Genomic DNA, 26,507 nt, shown 5'->3' with positions numbered 1-26,507 from the left:
CGTTACCCACCGCTGTACTGTTGTTGCTGGGCAAGATATTTAGTGTCCGTCAAAGCACATTTTTTGTTCTGGGTTGAAGTACAATTCCCAATTTAGCAATTTCATAATTTAGTGGTTTCTGCTATATCAGAGCTATTTGAAATCTATCCCTAAAAGGGTATATAATATTGAAGGTGCACATAGGGTCATTCAGAATAACTTCACACACACGCTTCTGTGCATTTCCAAGTCTAATTCTGTCACTAAATCCATACCGGTGACCCAGCGCCTAAATACTAGGCCTCAAATTTAAATCCCTCTAAATCTCGCGTTACCCACCGCTGTACTGTTGTTGCTGGGCAAGATATTTAGTGTCCGTCAAAGCACATTTTTTGTTCTGGGTTGAAGTACAATTCCCAATTTAGCAATTTCATAATTTAGTGGTTTCTGCTATATCAGAGCTATTTGAAATCTATCCCTAAAAGGTATATAATATTGAAGGTGCACATAGGGTCATTCAGAATAACTTCACACACACGCTTCTGTGCATTTCCAAGTCTAATTCTGTCACTAAATCCATACCGGTGACCCAGCGCCTAATACTAGGCCTCAAATTTAATCCCTCTAAATCTCTCGTTACCCACCGCTGTACTGTTGTTGCTGGGCAAGATATTTAGTGTCCGTCAAAGCAACATTTTTTGTTCTGGGTTGAAGTACAATTCCCAATTTAGCAATTTCATAATTTAGTGGTTTCCTGCTATAATCAGAGCTATTTGAAATCTATCCCTAAAAGGGTATAATAATATTGAAGGTGCACATAGGGTCATTCAGAATAACTTCACACACACCTGCTACTGTGTATTTCCAAGTCTAATTCTGTCACTAAATCCATACCGGTGACCCAGCGCCTAAATACTAGGCCTCAAATTTAATTCCCTCTAAATCTCTCGTTACCCACCGCTGTACTGTTGTTGCTGGGCAAGATATTTAGTGTCCGTCAAAGCACATTTTTGTTCTGGGTTGAAGTACAATTCCCAATTTAGCAATTTCATAATTTAGTGGTTTCTGCTATATCAGAGCTATTTGAAATCTATCCCTAAAAGGGTATATAATATTGAAGGTGCACATAGGGTCATTCAGAATAACTTCACACACACCGACTTACTGTGTATTTCCAAGTCTAATTCTGTCACTAAATCCATACCGGTGACCCAGCGCCTAAATACTAGGCCTCAAATTTAAATCCCTCTAAATCTCTCGTTACCCACCGCTGTACTGTTGTTGCTGGGCAAGATATTTAGTGTCCGTCAAAGCACATTTTTTGTTCTGGGTTGAAGTACAATTCCCAATTTAGCAATTTCATAATTTAGTGGTTCCTGCTATATCAGAGCTATTTGAAATCTATCCCTAAAAGGGTATATAATATTGAAGGTGCACATAGGGTCATTCAGAATAACTTCACACACACCGCTTCTGTGCATTTCCAAGTCTAATTCTGTCACTAAATCCATACCGGTGACCCAGCGCCTAAATACTAGGCCTCAAATTTAATTCCCTCTAAATCTCTCGTTACCCACCGCTGTACTGTTGTTGCTGGGCAAGATATTTAGTGTCCGTCAAAGCACATTTTTGTTCTGGGTTGAAGTACAATTCCCAATTTAGCAATTTCATAATTTAGTGGTTTCTGCTATATCAGAGCTATTTGAAATCTATCCCTAAAAGGGTATATAATATTGAAGGTGCACATAGGGTCATTCAGAATAACTTCACACACACCGCTTCTGTGCATTTCCAAGTCTAATTCTGTCACTAAATCCATACCGGTGACCCAGCGCCTAAATACTAGGCCTCAAATTTAAATCCCTCTAAATCTCTCGTTACCCACCGCTGTACTGTTGTTGCTGGGCAAGATATTTAGTGTCCGTCAAAGCACATTTTTGTTCTGGGTTGAAGTACAATTCCCAATTTAGCAATTTCATAATTTAGTGGTTTCTGCTATATCAGAGCTATTTGAAATCTATCCCTAAAAGGGTATATAATATTGAAGGTGCACATAGGGTCATTCAGAATAACTTCACACACACGCTTCTGTGCATTTCCAAGTCTAATTCTGTCACTAAATCCATACCGGTGACCCAGCGCCTAAATACTAGGCCTCAAATTTAAATCCCTCTAAATCTCTCGTTACCCACCGCTGTACTGTTGTTGCTGGGCAAGATATTTAGTGTCCGTCAAAGCACATTTTTTGTTCTGGGTTGAAGTACAATTCCCAATTTAGCAATTTCATAATTTAGTGGTTTCTGCTATATCAGAGCTATTTGAAATCTATCCCTAAAAGGGTATATAATATTGAAGGTGCACATAGGGTCATTCAGAATAACTTCACACACACGCTTCTGTGCATTTCCAAGTCTAATTCTGTCACTAAATCCATACCGGTGACCCAGCGCCTAAATACTAGGCCTCAAATTTAAATCCCTCTAAATCTCTCGTTACCCACCGCTGTACTGTTGTTGCTGGGCAAGATATTTAGTGTCCGTCAAAGCACATTTTTTGTTCTGGGTTGAAGTACAATTCCCAATTTAGCAATTTCATAATTTAGTGGTTTCTGCTATATCAGAGCTATTTGAAATCTATCCCTAAAAGGGTATATAATATTGAAGGTGCACATAGGGTCATTCAGAATAACTTCACACACACGCTTCTGTGCATTTCCAAGTCTAATTCTGTCACTAAATCCATACCGGTGACCCAGCGCCTAAATACTAGGCCTCAAATTTAAATCCCTCTAAATCTCTCGTTACCCACCGCTGTACTGTTGTTGCTGGGCAAGATATTTAGTGTCCGTCAAAGCACATTTTTTGTTCTGGGTTGAAGTACAATTCCCAATTTAGCAATTTCATAATTTAGTGGTTTCTGCTATATCAGAGCTATTTGAAATCTATCCCTAAAAGGGTATATAATATTGAAGGTGCACATAGGGTCATTCAGAATAACTTCACACACACGCTTCTGTGCATTTCCAAGTCTAATTCTGTCACTAAATCCATACCGGTGACCCAGCGCCTAAATACTAGGCCTCAAATTTAAATCCCTCTAAATCTCTCGTTACCCACCGCTGTACTGTTGTTGCTGGGCAAGATATTTAGTGTCCGTCAAAGCACATTTTTTGTTCTGGGTTGAAGTACAATTCCCAATTTAGCAATTTCATAATTTAGTGGTTTCTGCTATATCAGAGCTATTTGAAATCTATCCCTAAAAGGGTATATAATATTGAAGGTGCACATAGGGTCATTCAGAATAACTTCACACACACGCTTCTGTGCATTTCCAAGTCTAATTCTGTCACTAAATCCATACCGGTGACCCAGCGCCTAAATACTAGGCCTCAAATTTAAATCCCTCTAAATCTCTCGTTACCCACCGCTGTACTGTTGTTGCTGGGCAAGATATTTAGTGTCCGTCAAAGCACATTTTTTGTTCTGGGTTGAAGTACAATTCCCAATTTAGCAATTTCATAATTTAGTGGTTTCTGCTATATCAGAGCTATTTGAAATCTATCCCTAAAAGGGTATATAATATTGAAGGTGCACATAGGGTCATTCAGAATAACTTCACACACACGCTTCTGTGCATTTCCAAGTCTAATTCTGTCACTAAATCCATACCGGTGACCCAGCGCCTAAATACTAGGCCTCAAATTTAAATCCCTCTAAATCTCTCGTTACCCACCGCTGTACTGTTGTTGCTGGGCAAGATATTTAGTGTCCGTCAAAGCACATTTTTTGTTCTGGGTTGAAGTACAATTCCCAATTTAGCAATTTCATAATTTAGTGGTTTCTGCTATATCAGAGCTATTTGAAATCTATCCCTAAAAGGGTATATAATATTGAAGGTGCACATAGGGTCATTCAGAATAACTTCACACACACGCTTCTGTGCATTTCCAAGTCTAATTCTGTCACTAAATCCATACCGGTGACCCAGCGCCTAAATACTAGGCCTCAAATTTAAATCCCTCTAAATCTCTCGTTACCCACCGCTGTACTGTTGTTGCTGGGCAAGATATTTAGTGTCCGTCAAAGCACATTTTTTGTTCTGGGTTGAAGTACAATTCCCAATTTAGCAATTTCATAATTTAGTGGTTTCTGCTATATCAGAGCTATTTGAAATCTATCCCTAAAAGGGTATATAATATTGAAGGTGCACATAGGGTCATTCAGAATAACTTCACACACACGCTTCTGTGCATTTCCAAGTCTAATTCTGTCACTAAATCCATACCGGTGACCCAGCGCCTAAATACTAGGCCTCAAATTTAAATCCCTCTAAATCTCTCGTTACCCACCGCTGTACTGTTGTTGCTGGGCAAGATATTTAGTGTCCGTCAAAGCACATTTTTTGTTCTGGGTTGAAGTACAATTCCCAATTTAGCAATTTCATAATTTAGTGGTTTCTGCTATATCAGAGCTATTTGAAATCTATCCCTAAAAGGGTATATAATATTGAAGGTGCACATAGGGTCATTCAGAATAACTTCACACACACGCTTCTGTGCATTTCCAAGTCTAATTCTGTCACTAAATCCATACCGGTGACCCAGCGCCTAAATACTAGGCCTCAAATTTAAATCCCTCTAAATCTCTCGTTACCCACCGCTGTACTGTTGTTGCTGGGCAAGATATTTAGTGTCCGTCAAAGCACATTTTTGTTCTGGGTTGAAGTACAATTCCCAATTTAGCAATTTCATAATTTAGTGGTTTCTGCTATATCAGAGCTATTTGAAATCTATCCCTAAAAGGGTATATAATATTGAAGGTGCACATAGGGTCATTCAGAATAACTTCACACACACGCTTCTGTGCATTTCCAAGTCTAATTCTGTCACTAAATCCATACCGGTGACCCAGCGCCTAAATACTAGGCCTCAAATTTAAATCCCTCTAAATCTCTCGTTACCCACCGCTGTACTGTTGTTGCTGGGCAAGATATTTAGTGTCCGTCAAAGCACATTTTTTGTTCTGGGTTGAAGTACAATTCCCAATTTAGCAATTTCATAATTTAGTGGTTTCTGCTATATCAGAGCTATTTGAAATCTATCCCTAAAAGGGTATATAATATTGAAGGTGCACATAGGGTCATTCAGAATAACTTCACACACACGCTTCTGTGCATTTCCAAGTCTAATTCTGTCACTAAATCCATACCGGTGACCCAGCGCCTAAATACTAGGCCTCAAATTTAAATCCCTCTAAATCTCTCGTTACCCACCGCTGTACTGTTGTTGCTGGGCAAGATATTTAGTGTCCGTCAAAGCACATTTTTTGTTCTGGGTTGAAGTACAATTCCCCATTTAGCAATTTCATAATTTAGTGGTTTCTGCTATATCAGAGCTATTTGAAATCTATCCCTAAAAGGGTATATAATATTGAAGGTGCACATAGGGTCATTCAGAATAACTTCACACACACGCTTCTGTGCATTTCCAAGTCTAATTCTGTCACTAAATCCATACCGGTGACCCAGCGCCTAAATACTAGGCCTCAAATTTAAATCCCTCTAAATCTCTCGTTACCCACCGCTGTACTGTTGTTGCTGGGCAAGATATTTAGTGTCCGTCAAAGCACATTTTTTGTTCTGGGTTGAAGTACAATTCCCAATTTAGCAATTTCATAATTTAGTGGTTTCTGCTATATCAGAGCTATTTGAAATCTATCCCTAAAAGGGTATATAATATTGAAGGTGCACATAGGGTCATTCAGAATAACTTCACACACACGCTTCTGTGCATTTCCAAGTCTAATTCTGTCACTAAATCCATACCGGTGACCCAGCGCCTAAATACTAGGCCTCAAATTTAAATCCCTCTAAATCTCTCGTTACCCACCGCTGTACTGTTGTTGCTGGGCAAGATATTTAGTGTCCGTCAAAGCACATTTTTTGTTCTGGGTTGAAGTACAATTCCCAATTTAGCAATTTCATAATTTAGTGGTTTCTGCTATATCAGAGCTATTTGAAATCTATCCCTAAAAGGGTATATAATATTGAAGGTGCACATAGGGTCATTCAGAATAACTTCACACACACGCTTCTGTGCATTTCCAAGTCTAATTCTGTCACTAAATCCATACCGGTGACCCAGCGCCTAAATACTAGGCCTCAAATTTAAATCCCTCTAAATCTCTCGTTACCCACCGCTGTACTGTTGTTGCTGGGCAAGATATTTAGTGTCCGTCAAAGCACATTTTTTGTTCTGGGTTGAAGTACAATTCCCAATTTAGCAATTTCATAATTTAGTGGTTTCTGCTATATCAGAGCTATTTGAAATCTATCCCTAAAAGGGTATATAATATTGAAGGTGCACATAGGGTCATTCAGAATAACTTCACACACACGCTTCTGTGCATTTCCAAGTCTAATTCTGTCACTAAATCCATACCGGTGACCCAGCGCCTAAATACTAGGCCTCAAATTTAAATCCCTCTAAATCTCTCGTTACCCACCGCTGTACTGTTGTTGCTGGGCAAGATATTTAGTGTCCGTCAAAGCACATTTTTGTTCTGGGTTGAAGTACAATTCCCAATTTAGCAATTTCATAATTTAGTGGTTTCTGCTATATCAGAGCTAATTGAAATCTATCCCTAAAAGGGTATATAATATTGAAGGTGCACATAGGGTCATTCAGAATAACTTCACACACACGCTTCTGTGCATTTCCAAGTCTAATTCTGTCACTAAATCCATACCGGTGACCCAGCGCCTAAATACTAGGCCTCAAATTTAAATCCCTCTAAATCTCTCGTTACCCACCGCTGTACTGTTGTTGCTGGGCAAGATATTTAGTGTCCGTCAAAGCACATTTTTTGTTCTGGGTTGAAGTACAATTCCCAATTTAGCAATTTCATAATTTAGTGGTTTCTGCTATATCAGAGCTATTTGAAATCTATCCCTAAAAGGGTATATAATATTGAAGGTGCACATAGGGTCATTCAGAATAACTTCACACACACGCTTCTGTGCATTTCCAAGTCTAATTCTGTCACTAAATCCATACCGGTGACCCAGCGCCTAAATACTAGGCCTCAAATTTAAATCCCTCTAAATCTCTCGTTACCCACCGCTGTACTGTTGTTGCTGGGCAAGATATTTAGTGTCCGTCAAAGCACATTTTTTGTTCTGGGTTGAAGTACAATTCCCAATTTAGCAATTTCATAATTTAGTGGTTTCTGCTATATCAGAGCTATTTGAAATCTATCCCTAAAAGGGTATATAATATTCAAGGTGCACATTGGGTCATTCAGAATAACTTCACACACACCCGCTACTGTGTATTTCCAAGTCTAATTCTGTCACTAAACCCATACCTGTCACCCAGCGCCTAAATACTAGGCCTCAAATTTAAATCCCTCTAAATCTCTCGTTACCGCTGTCCTGTTGTAGCTGGGAAAGTTATTTAGTGCCCGTCAAAGCACATTTTTTGTTCTGGGTTGAAGTACAATTCCCAATTTAGCAATTTCATAATTTAGTGGTTCCTGCTATATCAGAGCTATTTGAAATCTATCCCAAAAAGGGTATATAATATTCAAGGTGCACATTGGGTCATTCAGAATAACTTCACACACACGCTTCTGTGCATTTCCAAGTCTAATTCTGTCACTAAATCCATACCGGTCACCCAGCGCCTAAATACTAGGCCTCAAATTTATATCCCGCTGAATTTGAATACAATACATTGGGCCAAATAATATATTTGTTGTTGTGGTGAACCATAACAATGAGAAAAACATCTAGTAAGGGACGCGGACGTGGACATGGTCGTGGTGGTGTTAGTGGACCCTCTGGTGCTGGGAGAGGACGTGGCCGTTCTGCCACATCCACACGTCCTAGTGTACCAACTACCTCAGGTCCCAGTAGCCGCCAGAATTTACAGCGATATATGGTGGGGCCCAATGCCGTTCTAAGGATGGTAAGGCCTGAGCAGGTACAGGCATTAGTCAATTGGGTGGCCGACAGTGGATCCAGCACGTTCACATTATCTCCCACCCAGTCTTCTGCAGAAAGCGCACAGATGGCGCCTGAAAACCAACCCCATCAGTCTGTCACATCACCCCCATGCATACCAGGGAAACTGTCTCAGCCTCAAGTTATGCAGCAGTCTCTTATGCTGTTTGAAGACTCCGCTGGCAGGGTTTCCCAAGGGCATCCACCTAGCCCTTCCCCAGCGGTGAAAGACATAGAATGCACTGACGCACAACCACTTATGTTTCCTGATGATGAGGACATGGGAATACCACCTCAGCATGTCTCTGATGATGACGAAACACAGGTGCCAACTGCTGCGTCTTTCTGCAGTGTGCAGACTGAACAGGAGGTCAGGGATCAAGACTGGGTGGAAGACGATGCAGGGGACGATGAGGTCCTAGACCCCACATGGAATGAAGGTCGTGCCACTGACTTTCACAGTTCGGAGGAAGAGGCAGTGGTGAGACCGAGCCAACAGCGTAGCAAAAGAGGGAGCAGTGGGCAAAAGCAGAACACCCGCCGCCAAGAGACTCCGCCTGCTACTGACCGCCGCCATCTGGGACCGAGCACCCCAAAGGCAGCTTCAAGGAGTTCCCTGGCATGGCACTTCTTCAAACAATGTGCTGACGACAAGACCCGAGTGGTTTGCACGCTGTGCCATCAGAGCCTGAAGCGAGGCATTAACGTTCTGAACCTGAGCACAACCTGCATGACCAGGCACCTGCATGCAAAGCATGAACTGCAGTGGAGTAAACACCTTAAAACCAAGGAAGTCACTCAGGCTCCCCCTGCTACCTCTTCTGCTGCTGCCGCCTCGGCCTATTCTGCTGCTGCCGCCTCGGCCTCTTCCTCCGCCTCTGGAGGAACGTTGGCACCTGCCGCCCAGCAAACAGGGGATGTACCACCAACACCACCACCACCACCTCCGTCACCAAGCGTCTCAACCATGTCACACGCCAGCGTTCAGCTCTCCATCTCACAAACATTTGATAGAAAGCGTAAATTCCCACCTAGCCACCCTCGATCCCTGGCCCTGAATGCCAGCATTTCTAAACTACTGGCCTATGAAATGCTGTCATTTAGGCTGGTGGACACAGACAGCTTCAAACAGCTCATGTCGCTTGCTGTCCCACAGTATGTTGTTCCCAGCCGGCACTACTTCTCCAAGAGAGCCGTGCCTTCCCTGCACAACCAAGTATCCGATAAAATCAAGTGTGCACTGCGCAACGCCATCTGTAGCAAGGTCCACCTAACCACAGATACGTGGACCAGTAAGCACGGCCAGGGACGCTATATCTCCCTAACTGCACACTGGGTAAATGTAGTGGCAGCTGGGCCCCAGGCGGAGAGCTGTTTGGCGCACGTCCTGCCGCCGCCAAGGATCGCAGGGCAACATTCTTTGCCTCCTGTTGCCACCTCCTCCTTCTCGGCTTCCTCCTCCTCTTCTTCCACCTGCTCATCCAGTCAGCCACACACCTTCACCACCAACTTCAGCACAGCCCGGGGTAAACGTCAGCAGGCCATTCTGAAACTCATATGTTTGGGGGACAGGCCCCACACCGCACAGGAGTTGTGGCGGGGTATTGAACAACAGACCGACGAGTGGTTGCTGCCGGTGAGCCTCAAGCCCGGCCTGGTGGTGTGTGATAATGGGCGAAATCTCGTTGCAGCTCTGGGACTAGCCAATTTGACGCACATCCCTTGCTTGGCGCATGTGCTGAATTTGGTGGTGCAGAAGTTCATTCACAACTACCCCGACATGTCAGAGCTGCTGCATAAAGTGCGGGCCGTCTGTTCGCGCTTCCGGTGTTCACATCCTGCCGCTGCTCGCCTGTCTGCGCTACAGCGTAACTTCGGCCTTCCCGCTCACCGCCTCATATGCGACGTGCCCACCAGGTGGAACTCCACCTTGCACATGCTGGACAGACTGTGCGAGCAGCAGCAGGCCATAGTGGAGTTTCAGCTGCAGCACGCACGGGTCAGTCGCACTACAGAACAGCACCACTTCACCACCAATGACTGGGCCTCCATGCGAGACCTGTGTGCCCTGTTGCGCTGTTTCGAGTACTCCACCAACATGGCCAGTGGCGATGACACCGTTATCAGCGTTACAATACCACTTCTATGTCTCCTTGAGAAAACACTTAGGGCGATGATGGAACAGGAGGTGGCCCAGGAGGAGGAGGAGGAGGATGAGGAAGAGGGGTCATTTTTAGCACTTTCAGGCCAGTCTCTTCGAAGTGACTCAGAGGGAGGTTTTTTGCAACAGCAGAGGCCAGGTACAAATGTGGCCAGCCAGGGCCCACTACTGGAGGACGAGGAGGACGAGGATGAGGAGGAGGTGGAGGAGGATGAGGATGAAGCATGGTCACAGCGGGGTGGCACCCAACGCAGCTCGGGTCCATCACTGGTGCGTGGCTGGGGGGAAAGGCAGGACGATGACGATACGCCTCCCACAGAGGACAGCTTGTCCTTACCCCTGGGCAGCCTGGCACACATGAGCGACTACATGCTGCAGTGCCTGCGCAACGACAGCAGAGTTGCCCACATTTTAACCTGTGCGGACTACTGGGTTGCCACCCTGCTGGATCCACGCTACAAAGACAATGTGCCCACCTTACTTCCTGCACTGGAGCGTGATAGGAAGATGCGCGAGTACAAGCGCACGTTGGTAGACGCGCTACTGAGAGCATTCCCAAATGTCACAGGGGAACAAGTGGAAGCCCAAGGCCAAGGCAGAGGAGGAGCAAGAGGTCGCCAAGGCAGCTGTGTCACGGCCAGCTCCTCTGAGGGCAGGGTTAGCATGGCAGAGATGTGGAAAACTTTTGTCAACACGCCACAGCTAACTGCACCACCACCTGATACGCAACGTGTTAGCAGGAGGCAACATTTCACTAACATGGTGGAACAGTACGTGTGCACACCCCTCCACGTACTGACTGATGGTTCGGCCCCATTCAACTTCTGGGTCTCTAAATTGTCCACGTGGCCAGAGCTAGCCTTTTATGCCTTGGAGGTGCTGGCCTGCCCGGCAGCCAGCGTTTTGTCTGAACGTGTATTCAGCACGGCAGGGGGCGTCATTACAGACAAACGCAGCCGCCTGTCTACAGCCAATGTGGACAAGCTGACGTTCATAAAAATGAACCAGGCATGGATCCCACAGGACCTGTCCGTCCCTTGTCCAGATTAGACATTAACTACCTCCCCATAACCATATATTATTGGACTCCAGGGCACTTCCTCATTCAATCCTATTTTTATTTTCATTTTACCATTATATTGCGATGCTACCCAAAGTTGAATGAACCTCTCCTCTGCCTGTGTGCTAGGCCTAAATATATGCCAATGGACTGTTGCAGTGGTGGCTGACATGAAGCCTGATTCTCTGCTATGACATGCAGACTAATTCTCTGCTGACATGAAGCCAGATTGTCTGTTACGGGACCTCTCTCCTCTGCCTGGGTGCTGGGCCTAAATTTATGACAATGGACTGTTGCAGTGGTGGCTGACGTGAAGCCTGATTCTCTGCTATGACATGCAGACTGATTCTCTGCTGACATGAAGCCAGATCCTCTGTTACGGGACCTCTCTCCTCTGCCTGGGTGCTGGGCCTAAATTTATGACAATGGACTGTTGCAGTGGTGGCTGACGTGAAGCCTGATTCTCTGCTATGACATGCAGACTGATTCTCTGCTGACATGAAGCCAGATCCTCTGTTACGGGACCTCTCTCCTCTGCCTGGGTGCTGGGCCTGAATATATGCCAATGGACTGTTGCAGTGGTGGGTGACGTGAAGCCTCATTCTCTGCTATGACATGCAGACTAATTCTCTGCTGACATGAAGCCAGATTGTCTGTTACGGGACCTCTCTCCTCTGCCTGTGTGTGTGCTGGGCCTAAATATATGCCAATGGACTGTTGCAGTGGTGGCTGACGTGAAGCCTCATTCTCTGCTATGACATGCAGACTGATTCTCTGCTGACATGAAGCCAGATCCTCTGTTACGGGACCTCTCTCCTCTGCCTGGGTGCTGGGCCTAAATTTATGACAATGGACTGTTGCAGTGGTGGCTGACGTGAAGCCTGATTCTCTGCTATGACATGCAGACTGATTCTCTGCTGTCATGAAGCCAGATTGTCTGTTACGGGACCTTTCTCCTCTACCTGGGTTCTGGGCCTAAATTTATGAAAATTGACTCTTACAGTGGTGGGTGACGTGAAGCCTGATTCTCTGCTATGATATGAAGACTGATTCTCTGCTGACATGAAGCCAGATTGTCTGTTACGGGACCTTTCTCCTCTGCCTGGGTTCTGGGCCTAAATTTATGAAAATTGACTCTTACAGTGGTGGGTGACGTGAAGCCTGATTCTCTGCTATGATATGAAGACTGATTCTCTGCTGACATGAAGCCAGATTGTCCGTTACGGGACCTTTCTCCTCTGCCTGGGTTCTGGGCCTAAATTTATGAAAATTGACTCTTACAGTGGTGGGTGACGTGAAGCCTGATTCTCTGCTATGATATGAAGACTGATTCTCTGCTGACATGAAGCCAGATTCTCTGTTACGGGACCTCTCTCCTCTGCCTGGGTGCTGGGCCTAAATTTATGACAATGGACTGTTGCAGTGGTGGCTGACGTGAAGCCTGATTCTCTGCTATGACATGCAGACTGATTCTCTGCTGACATGAAGCCAGATTCTCTGTTACGGGACCTCTCTCCTCTGCCTGTGTGTGTGCTGGGCCTAAATATATGCCAATGGACTGTTGCAGTGGTGGCTGACGTGAAGCCTCATTCTCTGCTATGACATGCAGACTAATTCTCTGCTGAAATGAAGACAGATTCTCTGTTACGGGACCTCTCTCCTCTGCCTGGGTGCCGGGGCCTAAATATCTGAGAATGGACTGTTCCAGTGGTGGGTGACGGGAAGCCAGATTCTCTGCTATGGAACCTCTCTCCAATTGATTTTGGTTAATTTTTATTTATTTAATTTTTATTTTAATTCATTTCCCTATCCACATTTGTTTGCAGGGGATTTACCTACATGTTGCTGCCTTTTGCAGCCCTCTAGCTCTTTCCTGGGCTGTTTTACAGCCTTTTTAGTGCCGAAAAGTTCGGGTCCCCATTGACTTCAATGGGGTTCGGGTTCGGGACGAAGTTCGGATCGGGTTCGGATCCCGAACCCGAACATTTCCGGGATGTTCGGCCGAACTTCTCGAACCCGAACATCCAGGTGTTCGCTCAACTCTACTGACCATAACACAGAAGACCAAAAGTATTCTTCTTCGTCCAGATAAGCTTTTGTGTGCCTTATCTGGAGAAGTGGAACCCAGCAGTGTGCAGTGTCCGTTGGATTGTCTGACTTGAGACATTGCCACCAGCAGAGCCCAGATTCACCAGGGGGGCCTTGGTGGTGATCCTTGGATTCTTTTTCACCTCTCTAACTATCCTCCTGGCCAGCACAGGTGTCACTTTTGGCTTCCGACCACGTCCTCTGAGATTTTCCACAGTGTGGAACATCTTGTATTTTATGCTCAAATGTAAATAAAAGAAATGTGGTTTTTTTCCACAATAATGCCTCTTGTACATCGTCTTATCTTTTGGGAGACACCTATGTCATTTCCCATCAAAAAATGACTTGCTGGTTGAATAAAAGTAACTATAAGTCAAAATTTGCCAAGGGTATGAATAATTATGGGCAGGACTGTATATATAAATATATATATATATATATATATATATATATATATATATATACACACACACACACACACATATATGCACAATTATACCACTTCCTTCTACAGTTATTACAAGCTAAAAATGTGGCACATCTATCTGTACAGTCTCAACTAATGTATTTCCTGTTAATGAAATGTGTTTTTTTTTTTCCTTCTCCCTCTATAGGCCATAGAAAGAGAAAAGCCTGAGAAGAATAGAAAGTTACAAGAGGCCAACAGAAATGTCCAGGCACTGACCGAACAGATGTTGAATGGTAATTAATGAAAGTTGGTTTGATTAATCGTTTTGCAATTTTCTTACCAACAGCTTGGATACATAAATCGTCTTTTGTAAGTTAACCCACAAAATTATAGTCCTGAAGAACATATACCTTTTAACTATGTTAATTTTCCCAGAGCATAAAAATTAAGATAAAAAATAGAAATAGTCTTGAATATGAACCGTTACAATTTGATTTAAGGTGCACAACTTCTATGCAGATGTATGTATTTCCATAGTTACAGACCGCAAACAATCCCTGTATAGCCTCTATGTGATACTCCACTTTTTCTGCTCCATCTTCTTGGTAACAATAGAAGAGCGTAAGTAATAGATGAATACAGAATTGCACGTTTATTTGTTTATTGTTACAATTGTTGGGCTAATTGAAGCACCTGAAGCAGAATTTGGTCGCACTTCGTGGTAATGAATCATTTATTCCTAAAATGGCTGCTGCAAGTGTTACAGAGTGAAAGTCAGAAGCCTGGGAACACGAGATCACCCATAATTCTGTGCAGCCAGCCATCCCCTATGATGTTGCAGTCCTAGAAAAGCCTCATCTGGAGCAATCTCCGCCATTGTCCTGTGAGCTGTGCATAGGTAGAGATGTGGCAACCTCTCATGCGCTACGGACAGTGCTGCTGCAAACTGTTAATAGGACAATATTGGAAAGGGAGACTGCATCACCATGTGCATCACTGTGCAGTGCACCCACATTCATAGTTAATCCGTTCTCTTAGGGATATAGTTTCTGTGCCTCAGTATTAAAGACAGGTGTAATGTATCACCCTGTACATCACTGTGCAGTGCACCGAGATTCAGAGTTAATCTGTTATTTTAGTAATACAGTTACTGTGCCTCAGTATTAAAGGCAGGTGTAATATATCGCTGTGTGCATCACTGTGCAGTGCACCAACATTCAGCGTTAATATGTTATTTTAGTCACACAGTGTGCTTCAGTATTAAAGGCAGGTGTAATATATCACTGTGTGCATCACTGTGCAGTGCACCAACATTCAGCGTTAATATGTTATTTTAGTCACACAGTGTGTTTCAGTATTAAAGTCAGGTGTGATATATCGCTGTGTGCATATCTGCTGCTGACACATTCCCTACTCTGTCATGGAGCTACTACTGTCAATATTACTGCCCTGTATTAAGAGTGCTCACTACAGCAGCCCGCTCCATACATTCCCTTAGCCGCAATGACATATGGGTATACCTGATTTATGGTGATTCTGACTAATTAATTTGGCACAAATTGAATTTCTTGGCAAACAGGCTGAATCAAATTTTCAAAACTTTGCTCATCTCTAATTGTTACCATTGAAAACATAGGTCTCCATAGGAGCTCCATAAGGCACAAGTTTATAGAAGACAGCAAATAGAAATGGTTCAAAACACACATAGCTTTTATAGGGAATTTCACCTGTTGTGTGGGTTCATTAGACTTGACACATAAAGTTTAGACCTAAGACCCAATCTCTTACTGTAAAGCAGTTTTCATACCACAATCACCCAAACCCTTTCCCCCTCCCTCCAGTTGTAAGAATAATCTGCAATAATCTGATTACACAGTAAAATGTCCAGCTATTAAAGGGGTTGGCCACAATACGCATAAAAAAAAAAAAAAATATGGCCCCAGATAATAACTAAAGCCAAGAGGTATTAGTATAATGAGAGATATACTGTGTATATATCATTTTTATAATGTGATCAGCATAGTATGCTCCCATAGATGAGAGGCTGTGTGGGCGGAGCAGCTGCAAAGTCAAAGAAAAAATCCCAGCATGCATCACAGCAAGCATCTTCAGAGGAGCGGTCACATGACATCCCTGGCCAACTGTGATACCAAAGTAAGAACAGCACCTCAGGTGTCATTTCATCGCAGATAGAGAAGTGATTTGGACGTCCAGTATATGGTCAAAAGGACATTAGTCTGGTTTATACAATACCAATATATTTCGGCACTAAACTAATAATATCAGGAGCAATATTGTTAAGAGTTATACATGTTACAATGTTTACTGCCACCTGTAGGCTATATAGATATGACAGTTTAGAACCTTTGTTATATTGTTTGTGTCTGAATAAAGTTGTTGTTGAAATACCTCACATCGCCTGAGGAAACACGGTGTCAGAAGTGGAGAGGGCTTTGGTGTTTTAGAAACCACTAAAGTCCTAATTTCAGAGCAAAAGAATTGTTTCTCTGGTAATTTGATAATTAGAGACACACAGCGTTACAGAAAATGGCTGCAAACAACTTCCCTGTGCATTCTCCCATGGACTGTAAAGGGGACCTAGCAGTTAACTGGACATATTTCAAATCCCAGTGGGAAGATTATGAGGCGGCAACTGAACTTGATAAGAAAGACTCCAAGGTAAGATTAGCGACACTGCGCTCGGTGATGGGGAGAGACTGTCTGCGTATTTATCAGCACCTCTCACTCTCTGATGCCAAGTAGGACATAGAGAAAACTCTGGATGCATTACAGAGTCATTTTATGCCTTCACGTAACAACATATATGAGAGGTATATATTCAATACCACAAACCAAGGCCCATTGGAAACTATAGATCAGTATGTGACTAGACTGAGGCAACTAGCCGCTACATGTGAGTATGGAGTATTACATGATGAACTTATCAGAGACAGAATCGTTCTGGGATCAAAAGACATTAATGCTAGAAAGAGAATGCTCAGAGTACCAGACCTGAACCTACAGAGAGCCATTGATATGTGTAGAAACCATGAATTTACAGAAATGCTAAAAAATCAAAAGTGAAACTGAATCTGTACATTATACTACTAAGGCCTCATGCACACGACAGTATTTTTTCACGGTCCGCAAAAACGGGGTCCGTAGGTCCGTGATCTGTGACCGTTTTTTCGTCCGTGGGTCTTCCTTGATTTTTGGAGGATCCACTGGCCGTGCGGAGCCAAACGGATCCGTCCTGAATTACAATGCAAGTCAATGGGGATGGATCCGTTTGACGTTGACACAATATGGTGCCATTTCAAACGGATCCGTCCCCATTGACTTTCAATGTAAAGTCTGGAGTCCCTTTTATACCATCGGATCGGAGTTTTCTCCAATCCGATGGTATATTTTAACTTGAAGCGTCCCCATCACCATGGGAACGCCTCTATGTTAGAATATACTGTCGGATATGAGTTACATCGTGAAAACTCATTTCCGACAGTATATTCTAACACAGAGGCGTTCCAATGGTGATGGGGGCGCTTCTAGTTAGAATATACTACAAACTGTGTACATGACTGCCCCCTGCTGCCTGGCAGCCCCTGATCTCTTACAGGGGGCCGTGATCAGCACAATTAACCCCTCAGGTGCCGCACCTGAAGGGGTTAATTGTACTATCATATCCCCCTGTAAGAGATCAGGGCTGCCAGGCAGCAGGGGGCAGACCCCCCCCAAGTTTGAATGTCATTGGTGGCCAGTGCGGTCCCCCCCTCCCTCCCTCTATTGTAATAATAGGTTGGTGGCACAGTGTGCGGCCCCCCGCCCCCCCTCCCTCCCTCTATTGTAATAATTTGTTGGTGGCACAGTGTGTGCCCCCCATCGCCCCCCCTTCCTCCCTCTATTGTAATAATTCGTTGGTGGCACAGTGTGCGCCCCCCCTTCCTCCCTCTATTGTAATAATTCGTTGGTGGCACAGTGTGCGCCCCCCATCGGCCCCCCCTCCCTCTATAGCATTAACAACATTGGTGGCCAGTGTGCGGCCTCCCATCTCCCCCCCCCCCTGATCATTGGTGGCAGCGGGTTACTTAGCAATAGTACAATAGTAAAAGATTCATACTTACCTGGGAGCTGCGATGTCTGTGTCCGGCCGGGAGCTCCTCCTACTGGTAAGTTACAGTTCATTTAGCAATGCGCCGCACAGACCTGTCACTTACCAGTAGGTGGAGCTCCCGGCCGGACGCGAACATCACAGCAGCCAGCAGGAAAGTATGAATCTTCTACTATTGTACTATTGCTAAGTAACCATGGCAACCAGGACTGCAGTAGCATCCTGGTTGCCATGGTTACCGATCGGAGCCCCAGCGATTAAACTGGGACTCCGATCGGAACTCCGCTGCCACCAATGATCGGGGGGGGGGGGTCGGGGGGGAGATGAGAGGCGGCACACTGGCCACCAATGTTGTTAATGCTCTAGAGTGAGGGGGGGCCGATGGGGGTGCACACTGTGCCACCAGCAAATTATTACAATAGAGGGAGGAAGGGGGGGCGGGTGGGTAGGGGGGGCACACACTGTGCCACCAACGAATTATTACAATAGAGGGAGTAAGCGGGGGCGGGGGGGGCACACACTGTGCCACCAACAAATTATTACAATAGAGGGAGGAAGGGGGGGCGGGGGGGCGCACACTGTGCCACCAACAAATTATTACAATAGAGGGAGGGGGGGGGCCGCACTGGCCACCAATGATATTCAAACTGAGGAGGGGGGTCTGCCCCCTGCTGCCTGGCAGCCCTGATCTCTTACAGGGGGATATGACAGTACAATTAACCCCTTCAGGTGCCGCACCTGAAGGGGTTAATTGTGCTGATCACGGCCCCCTGTAAGAGATCGGGTGCTGCCAGGCAGCAGGGGGCAGTCTTGTACACAGTTTGTAGTGTATTCTAACTAGAAGCGTCCCCATCACCATGGGAACGCTTCTGTGTTAGAATATACTGTCGGATCTGAGTTTTCACAAAGTGAAAACTTAGATCTGAAAAAGCTTCTATGCAGACGGATCTTTGGATCCGTCTGTATGAAAGTAACCTACGGCCACGGATCACGGACACGGATGCCAATCTTGTGTGCATCCGTGTTCTTTCACAGACCCATTGACTTGAATGGGTCCGTGAACCGTTGTCCGTCAAAAAAATAGGACAGGTCATATTTTTGGGACGGACAGGATACACGGATCACGGTCTCGGCTGCAAAACGGTGCATTTTCCGATTTTTCCACGGACCCATTGAAAGTCAATGGGTCCGTGAAAAAAAAAGGAAAACGGCACAACGGCCACGGATGCACACAACGGTCGTGCGCATGAGGCCTAAAACATATAAAAACACAGTCTGTTGACATCAGATGTAGATACTGTGGAAACAACCACCCCTGGGGCAGAGACCACTGTCCTGCATATGGAGAAACCTGTAGTAAATGCAAAAAGCAAAAACATTTTTCTAGAGAACGCAGGCAGAAAGAAAATGCCAGAATACATATGGCTGTACAGATCAAGAGCAGCAGCTCAGAAGAATCAGTATTCACTATTATTCATCAAATAAGAGCAGTAAGCAGTCTGGGATCACAGTGATTTGTACCACTAGAACTTAGAATTGACAGAGAAGCAGGGAAAAGGTCAGTTAGACTGTGTGGCCACCTGCAACCTTATGACATACAAAGACTATTGCAAAATTGTCAAAGAAGGAAATCCAATATTACAGAAGAGTAATGTCAAATTAAAATGGTACAATTATACCACAAACCACTTCTCTCAGCAGAAACATGTCAGAAAATGGGCCTCCTCACACAGAATGTAGAACATAATGTATTATTACATGATGACCAGCAAACAACTACAACTTCACCCATTTCTTATGAAATGATCACAACTGAATATAGAGACATTTTCAAAGGACTAGGGTGTCTACATGGAGAGTATCACCTAGAAATAGATGAAGTAATGCCTCCTGTTCAACGCCAACCACGTAGAGTGCCGGCTCCACTTAAAGCAGACTTAAAGGCGAAAATAGAGAGATTAGAGACACTGGGAGTGATAAAAAAGGACATAGAACCTACGACATGGATAATTAGTATGATTGCTGAAGAAACCAGGCAAGCTGCGAATATGCATTGATCCAAAAGACTTAAATAAAGCACTAAAATGTTCACATTATCCAATGCCCACTATAGAGGAAATTCTGCCAAGTTTAACAAATGCAAAAGTATGTTCTGTCTTGGATGCTAAGGATGGCTTCTGGCAAGTAAAACTGGACACTAAAAGCAGTTATCTCACTACATTCTGGACTCCTTTTGGGCGTTACTGATGGCTACGCATGCCTTTTGGGATTGCTACTGAGCCAGAATAATATCAACGTAGACAACATGAAGCAGTAGAAGGCCTGCCCGGAGTGGAAGTTATTGCAGATGATATATTGGTGTATGGCTGGGTTGACTCTACAGAGGATGCCACAAAGGATCATGACAAGAATTTGATTGGACTCAGAGAGAGCACGAAAGCTGAACCTAAAATTCAATAAAAAGAAGCTGAGATTGAGGCTATCTTCGGTACCATACATGGGCCATTTACTCACAGCAGAAGGCCTGCGTCCTGATCAAGAAAAAGGTCTTGGAGTAACACTTTTGCAAGGAGGTCAGCCAGTGAAGTTTGCATCACGTACACTACCTTCAACAGAACAAAGATATGCCCAGATTGAAAAGGAATGTCTTGCTATTGTATATGCATGCCAGAAGTTTAATTAGTACTTACATGGAAAAAATATTATTAACATTGAGACTGCTCATAAGCCACTAGAGAGCATTTTTTTTTTAAAACTCTCCTAGTAGCGCCAAAATGTCTACAGCACATCATGCTACAGTTGCAAAAATACAACATGAATGTGGTTTACAAAAAAAGATCAGAAATGTATATTGCAGACTTCTTATCAAGAACAGCATTACCTCACAAAACAATGGACAAGGATCCCCCCAGATTATGAGATTTCCTTGATGCAATCAGAGGATGCATTTTCTAAGGAACTGGAAGAGATCAACTTTGCAGAATATCTAAGAGCGTCTGATTTGCTCCTACAACAAATTCAGAAGTTCACAGAACAAGATGAAGTCTTGCAAGCATTAAAAACAACTGTTCTTACAGGATGGCCAGACCACAAAGAAAAAATACCATATTAGGAACTACTGGGGCTTTAGACATGAGATAAGCATACAAAATGGAATTCTGTAGAAAGGACACAGAGTCATCATACCAAAAATTGTGCACCCAGAAATGATAGCGAGGACTCATTCTAGCCACTTAGGAATAGAAGAATGCCTTCTCAAGGCCAAGGATGTAATCTTTTGGCCACACATGGGCCCAGATATTATAGAGGCAATAAAGAACTGTAATGCTTGCAATGAGTATATGCGTAAACAAACAAAAGAACCACTGAAGACTCACAAATTGCCCACACTACCCTGGAGTAAACTAGACATGGACTTATTTTCCTTAACAGGACAAGATTACTTAATAATTGTTGATTATTATTCAGATTTCTGGGAAAATGATTTAGTTTCTGATACCACCTCTAAAACAATTATAGATTGTTGCAAAGCACATTTTAGCAGACATGGAAACCCTGATTCTGTAATTACAGATAATGGACCACAGTTTGTCAGCTCAGAGTTTGCACGATTTTGTAGAGAGTGGGAATTTGAACATCTTACATCATCCCCATATCACAGTCAGTCCAACGGTAAAGCTGAAGCTACTGTAAAAATAGCAAAATCACTCATATAGAAAGCTAAACGAGATAACAAGGATATCTGGAAAGCAGTTCTTGACTGGAGAAATACCCCATCAGAAGGCACCAGCAGTAGTCCTGTACAACGGCTAATGTCAAGAAGGACCAGGACTTTACTTCCGACTGCTAGGAAACTGCTGTTTACAAAGGTTATAAAAGATGTGGTTGAGAACCTAACTGAAAGATGCAAAAAAGCAAAGGCATATTATGATAAAGGAGCCAAGAAACTTCCCGAACTAAGCATTGGTCAGCCAATGCGAATACAACTCTCGCCGTAGTCAACAGAGTAAATTTGGCGACAAGGTATTTGTTTGGAGAAAGTTGCTCCACGATCTTATAAAGTGGAAGGAAATGGACAGTTGTACAGAAGAAACAGGAAGTTTCTGAGGACTGTGGATGACAAATCTGACATTGAATTAAGTGAAGTGATTACACCAGGTAAATCTCCAGATGAGACAACTCCCGAAGAAACAGGGATGGATGATCATATGCAACAATGTGAAGCTCCTGTCACACCAAGACATACTAGAACTAAGGTTATTAGGACACCAGCAAGATATAAGGATTTTGTATGCTAGATACATTATATAAAACATTGTCACCTTTGGAATGTGTTGTGTTATCCAATCATCTTATGTTATATATTACTTGATTTCACAAGAAAGGGAGGATGTTAGGAGTTATACAAGTTTACATGTTTACTGCCACCTGTAGGCTATATAGATATAACAGTTTATAACCTTAAAAATATTGTTTGTGTCTGAATAAAGTTGTTGTTGAAATACCATACATGGATTCAGGAAACAAATATTATCTGAACGATTATCCTGATATATTCCTCCTATATACTGGACTACCAAACTGGCAACCACATAAGTCACTTTTTCACTTAAGGAAAAAAAAAGCATTTTTTTATCCTTATCCATATTAAGGATTTATTTTTTATCCATATTATTTTGCATTGCGCCGAACTTTGACCCATGACACATCCATCAGGTGGGACAGGACAGCCAATTGAGATGTTTCAGCACATGGACACCCCCACCCACCCTATGAAAGAACCCGATCTGGCAGCCATTTTAAATTCTGTATTTTGCCAGTGTAGGGAAAGGCTGCCTTATGGAGCAGGAACAGGCTGTTAGGGCCAACAAACGCTAGATAATTGGGCCAAAAAAGTCCTTTAAAGGACTGGTATAAATGTACTATCGATAGGTGTGATATAACATATTAACATAGTACATCGGCCTGTTAGCCTGCGAGTTGATCCAGAGGAAGGCAAAAAAAAAAAACTGTGAGGTAGAAGCCATTTTTACCCACTTTAGGGGAATAAAAAATTCCTTCCCGACTCCAATCAGGCAATCAGAATAACTCCCTGGATCAATGACCCCTCTCTAGTAGCTATAGCCTGTAATATTATTACACTCCAGAAATACATCCAGGCCCCTCTTGAATTCCTTTATTGTACTCACCATCACCACCTCCTCAGGCAGAGAGTTGTCCCCTCGTCACAGTCACAGTCCTGGGGATAAATAGCTGATGTGCTAGATCTCTGTACTGACCCCTGATATATTTATACATATTAATTAGATCTCCCCTCAGTCATCTTTTTTCTAAAGTGAATAGCCCTAATTTTAATAATCTTTCAGGGTACTGTAGTTGCCCCATTCCAGTTATTACTTTAGTTACCTTCCTCTGGACCTTCTCCAGCTCTGCTATGTCTGCCTTGTTTACAGGAGCGCAGAACTGTACACAGTACTCCATGTGTGGTCTGACTAGCGATTTGTAAAGGACTATGTTCTTATCACGGGAATCTATGCCCCTTCTGATGCAACCCATTATCTTATTGGCCTTGGCAGCAGCTGCCTGACACTGGTTTTTGCAGCTTAGTTTGCTGTTTATTAAAATTCCTAGATCCTTTTCCATGTCAGTGTTACCAAGTGTTTTACCATTTAGTATGTACGGGTGACTTGCATTATTCCTTCCCATGTGCATAACTTTACATTTATCAGTGTTAAACCTCATCTGCCACTTATCTGCCCAAGCCTCCAATCTATCTAGATCCCTCTGTAGTAGTATACTGTCCTCATCAGTGTGTGTGGGTGGTTCTGTTGCGATACTGCAGCTATATAGAGGGACAAACGCTACTGGAAAAACTAATTACAATAGGTGTGATTTACCTGTTGCCCCAAAACAACTCATTGAGGAGTGTGATATACCTTCTTCCACAAAATATTGATTGAGGGCTGCGATGTACCTGTTGTTCGAAATAAACAGGGTGGTATGATATCACTGTTGTGGCAAAAAAAATAATTGAGGGGTGTGATATACCTGCTTCCACAAAATACTGATTAAGGGGTTCGATATGCCTGCTGCCACCAAATATTGATTGAGGAGTGAGATATGCCTGCTTCTACAAAATACTTATTAAGGAGTTTGATATACCTTCTTCCACCAAATATTGATTGAGGCCTGTGATATACCCGCTTCCACAAAATAATGATTAAGGGGTTTGATATATCTGTTTTTTACCAAATATTGATTGAAGCCTGCTTCCACAAAATATTGATTAAGGAGTTTTATATATCTGCTTCTATAAAATACTGATTGAGGGCTGCAATATACCTGCTTTCACAAAATTCTGATTAAGGGGTTCAATATTCCTGTTTCCACCAAATATTGATTGAGGCCAAAGATATACCTGCTTCCACAAAATACTGATTAAGGGGTTAAATATACCTGTTTCCACTAAATATTGATTGAGGCCTGTGATATACCTGCTTCCACAAAATACTGATCAAGGGCAGAGATATGCCTGCTTCCACAAAATACTGATTAAGGGGTTCGATATATCTGCTTCCACAAAATACTGATTGAGGACTGAGATATACCTGCTTCCACAAAATACTGATTAAGGGGTTTGATATCCACAAAATACTGATTAAGGGGTTCAATATACCCGTTTCCACCAAATATTGACTGAGGGGTGAGATATACCTGCTTCCACCAGATACTGATTTAAGGGGCTTGCTTGATATTTCTGCTTCCACAAAATATTGATTGAGGGCTACGATATACCTGCTTCCACAAAATTCTGATTAAGGGGTTTGATATACCTGTTTCCATCAAATATTGACTGAGGGGTGCGATATACCTGCTTCCGCAAAATACTGATTAAGGATCTTGATATACCTGCTTCCACCAAATATTGATTAAGGGCTACAATCTACATGCTTCCACCAAATAGTGATTAAGGGGTTTGAAATACCAGCTTCCACCAAATATTGATTGAGGCCTGCGATATACCCGCTTCCACAAATACTGCTTTTCTCTAGGGACTTAGGCACAGGGTAATTATGAAAATGACAGGCAGAGGAAGAAGCAGGCAGTTCCGCAGGGTTAGTATGGGTCGGGTCGGTGCACCAGGCCGGATCCTATGTGGGAAGTTGAAGAAGGCAAGTGTGATTACTTCAAAGGGTGCACCAGAGTTGGTTGAGTGGCTCACTAAGCCTTCTGCTTCTCTACCCTCCTCATCATTTGTATCTGCACCCTCCTCACTCTCTACTGTGTGCACCCCCAAAGACACCACAATAGCTTCTCCACTCGAGTCAGAGGAATTATTTTCCCATCCATTCCCAGACCTTACTGATGCGCAGCCATTCTAGACATCGGATGAGGAAGAGGAGGTAGCTACGGCCACCACCCAGCGGTCTGATGACAGTACCCAGATAAGCCCAAGGAGGAGGTCCCTGTTGTTATTGCCTACTCCGAGATCTCAAATGTCAGTGGTGATGAAATTGACGATCATGCAATGTTTTGTGCAATGTTTCTAGTGCAATGTTTTGTTTTTTTCTAGTGTAATGCTTTAGTTTAAATATCAGTTCTTGTTCCTCTGTCCATGGCATCTAGGATTGCTCCAAACAACATTTCATTGTATTGTACATTGTATTACATTGTACTGTACAGTGACAATAAAGGCATCTTATATTATCATGTGGGTGCTCAAAAGAGAGGAAGAGGAGGGGAGTTCAGAAGGAGAGACGGAGCAGCAGATAGGGAGAAGGAGGAGAAGCAGGCAGAACTTGCAGGGCACAGTAGGCAAAAAGCAGGCTGCAAATGTATCTAGAACGAGCCATTCACCATGCAAGGTTACTTCTGGCGCTCCCAGGATGCCGGCACATGGCTCTGCAATGTGCTTTTTTTAACGTGTCAGCTTCTAACAATAGTGTTGTCAACGCATAAGTCGAAGTAAGCCCAACAGTCACTTATGGACGACCACATTAAGAAGGCACCTGACCTTCCATCACCGAGCCTAGTGTGAGCAACGCCGTCGGAACCCACAAAGCCACACTCCCGACGCTCCACGTCCTGCCTCTTTTCCTTCTCCTCTCTCCTCCCATTTGTCCTCCACTCCACCTTTCACTGTGCCATCGTCACATTCATCTGGCAGAAGGCAGGCTTCTGTGGCCCAAATGCTCAAACAGAAAAAGTTGATGACGCCGGTTAACCCTCTTGCCCAACGGCCAGAATATAAACTGGTGGACTAGGAGGCCTTTAGAAAATTTGTGGTCATTGGCACAGTGCAATGGAAGGTCCCTGTAAGGATATATTTCTCCCAGAAGTGCATCCCAAAGCTATATGGGCACGTTCAGCAACAAGTGAATATATCTCTGGCACACATTGTCGGTGCTAAGATACATCAGACCTTAGACACGTGGTATAGAAAACACGGGCAGGGAAGGTACATAACTTTTATTATGGGTGAACCTTTTGACGGCTGTCAAGCATGTGACCCTTGGCTCCCGTGTGGATTTGGTGTTATCGCCAAAGATTGCATGCAGGCCTGCCTCTTCTTCTCCTCATCCTACTCCATCCTCCGTCTCCTCCATGGATGGATTCAGCTGCAGGGCAGAGCGGGCTCAGGGGACGTGGCTTCAGATAATGCAAAATACAGGCAGATCTGCTTATTGACATACATTAGGAA

General features: G+C 43.7%; 1 protein-coding gene across 6 annotated transcripts in view; it reads left to right on the top strand.

The window, feature by feature from the left end:
• The window catches only part of DMD (dystrophin), a 3,186,583-nt gene that overhangs the window by 1,308,386 nt on the left and 1,851,690 nt on the right, over positions 1 to 26,507 (top strand). For all 6 annotated transcript variants that reach the window (XM_044284724.1, XM_044284721.1, XM_044284723.1 and 3 more), the window contains one exon: positions 13,904 to 13,991. In XM_044284724.1, coding sequence (XP_044140659.1) covers positions 13,904 to 13,991 — 88 coding nt within the window. The remainder of the gene's footprint in view (positions 1 to 13,903; positions 13,992 to 26,507) is intronic.

The sequence above is a fragment of the Bufo gargarizans genome, chromosome 3 (genome assembly GCF_014858855.1).
Source record: "Bufo gargarizans isolate SCDJY-AF-19 chromosome 3, ASM1485885v1, whole genome shotgun sequence".
Classification (NCBI taxonomy): Eukaryota; Metazoa; Chordata; class Amphibia; order Anura; family Bufonidae; genus Bufo; species Bufo gargarizans.
The sequence above is the reverse complement of the archived record's forward strand: the minus strand, read 5'-3'. Positions and strand labels throughout refer to the sequence as shown.